Source organism: Glossina fuscipes, unplaced genomic scaffold (genome assembly GCF_014805625.2).
Source record: "Glossina fuscipes isolate IAEA_lab_2018 unplaced genomic scaffold, Yale_Gfus_2 80868, whole genome shotgun sequence".
NCBI lineage: Eukaryota > Metazoa > Arthropoda > Insecta > Diptera > Glossinidae > Glossina > Glossina fuscipes.
Genome location: NW_024004660.1, coordinates 1,086 through 3,082, shown reverse-complemented (window position 1 = coordinate 3,082; position 1,997 = coordinate 1,086). Strand labels below are relative to the sequence as shown.

Below are 1,997 nucleotides of genomic sequence, written 5' to 3'. Positions count from 1 at the left end.
TGACAAATTAAATTACGTTATAGTCAAAGAGCACTCACTCCGTGTATTCGAATATGGTGTGCTATTCAACAAAATCGACATTAACTGAAAATGCTCGACGTTGTTCCAGATACAGTAGTAGGCAGTATGGTAAATGCGTTCAAAGCAAGGTGGAATGATTACAATGCTGTCCTTCTTACATACACTTGGAATCCTTGCAAATATTTTTCTTTTTCATATACATATGTGTATTTGTGTGAATTCACACAATAATTTGAAAGTAAGAAAAACCAGAGGAGCTATTGGTTAATTTTTTTATTTAAATTTTCTCAGAGAGGAACTAAGTTGTCAAACCAAGGATGAAGTCTAAAATTGCTTATAAGATACGGAAAATCTTTTAACAATCAATAGAAGTTTTAGAATAGTTATTTGAATTTGAAAATTTCCAATCCCCAGGGTGAACTCAATTGATTGCGCTTTATGATATGAGTTTTACATCAATCGTATGATGCAGCGCTGAGTTTTCGTCATAATAATATGCTTCTATGTCACCCGTAGTTTTCGTTAAGCACACATAATAGAAACGACTAAACGGGAAATTCTCCAAGTCTGCCATATGGTTAATTAGAGCATCTCTTTGCCAGCGCATAAACACATAATTGCTCTTAGCTAACGCCGTATAATCAAATTCGGCCAAATTGAACGTATTTACATATTCTTTGAAAGCCTTAAATTTTCCCCAATACCTTTTATCAATTTCTTCATTCACTCCCCACTTTTCCGATGTTGACACAAATGGATTCTCCTCGCAAACTATCTCGTAACGAAACCAGAAGTTGCAAAAATACGTTCCACAGAGAGGACGCTCCATCGTAATTTTTCCGACAGGAACGGATCTCCCGTGAACAACGTGGTTCAAGAATACTAACACTGGAAATCTTCCCCATAACGATATTGCAAAACCTTCGTAGTTTGATGTCCTAGCAGCAACGATAGCACCTTCTGTAGAATTGGAGGCGGCGAGAACTTGTTCAGCTGACATTTTTTAATGCAAATGTGTATAACAATTCTTATCTTTTGAATATTTATAGGACGAATGGAGAATGAATTTGACAGAAGAACTAGGAAAATATTTTTTTGACATTAAAAGCAAAGCAAAACAAACAAAAAATAAAGACAAAAAGGAAGTGGAGAGCGGTTCCATACAGTTAGCATTGTAAAAAAGAAAAAAATTAATTTGAAAAAAGAAACCAAAAAATACAAATTTCCTAAATCACTCTATAATATTATGGGGAGTAAGTAACAAATATCAAAGACGTCCTTCTTCCTTATGCTTATAACGCTTGTTAATTTATTTAAACGTTTTTACATTACTTTTAAAGAGTGATAGCCATATATTGTGTAAATGATGCCGTATTGTAAAACTATACGTAATTTATGAGAACTACAAAGCAATCCGTGGAGTAAATCAAATAAATTTCAAAAATGAAATAATCAAAGGCACCTTTAAGGCAATGTTACCGAACAGTCAATGTGTCAAAGTTGAAAGCTACATCCGATCTCCGTTGCCATGAGTCAATCAGAAGCTGCGTCTTATCGATACCGCAAAGATGAGGAAATAAATCTCGCGACTGCCAAATCGGCAGTCGTGGCATTCGTGGGCTTGAGTATCCACTATGTTGACCATACTGAGTACAAGTTATTTATTATATATAGCTACTTGGCCCCATGTTCGCTTGTTAGCACCTTAAGCTTAAAAAATATTGGAAGGATTGAACTTCGAAACTTGAACTATTTAGTTTGAATTTCGCTTCCGTTCTCTACTGTCATAGGTTTAGGCTTTTACTCTTGAAGTATTGCTTGATTCGATTGAATGCACATTGGAATCAAGAAAGAATAAGTAGATAAATGCATAAATAATATCGGTGATAATTAGCTGATCAGGACGGGAAGCATTTTGGAAGTCGCATTACCTAAAACGAAATCCCGTAAATTAGTTGGGCCGCACACTTTTGGCA

General features: G+C 35.1%; 1 protein-coding gene across 1 annotated transcript; it reads right to left on the bottom strand.

Annotated features, from left to right (window-relative positions):
- Positions 1-457: 457 nt before the first annotated feature.
- On the bottom strand, positions 458-1,021 carry LOC119644034 (glucose-induced degradation protein 4 homolog). The gene has a single exon (XM_038043563.1). It carries the CDS (start codon positions 1,019-1,021, stop codon positions 458-460), a length of 564 nt encoding a protein of 187 aa, XP_037899491.1.
- Positions 1,022-1,997: the final 976 nt, after the last annotated feature.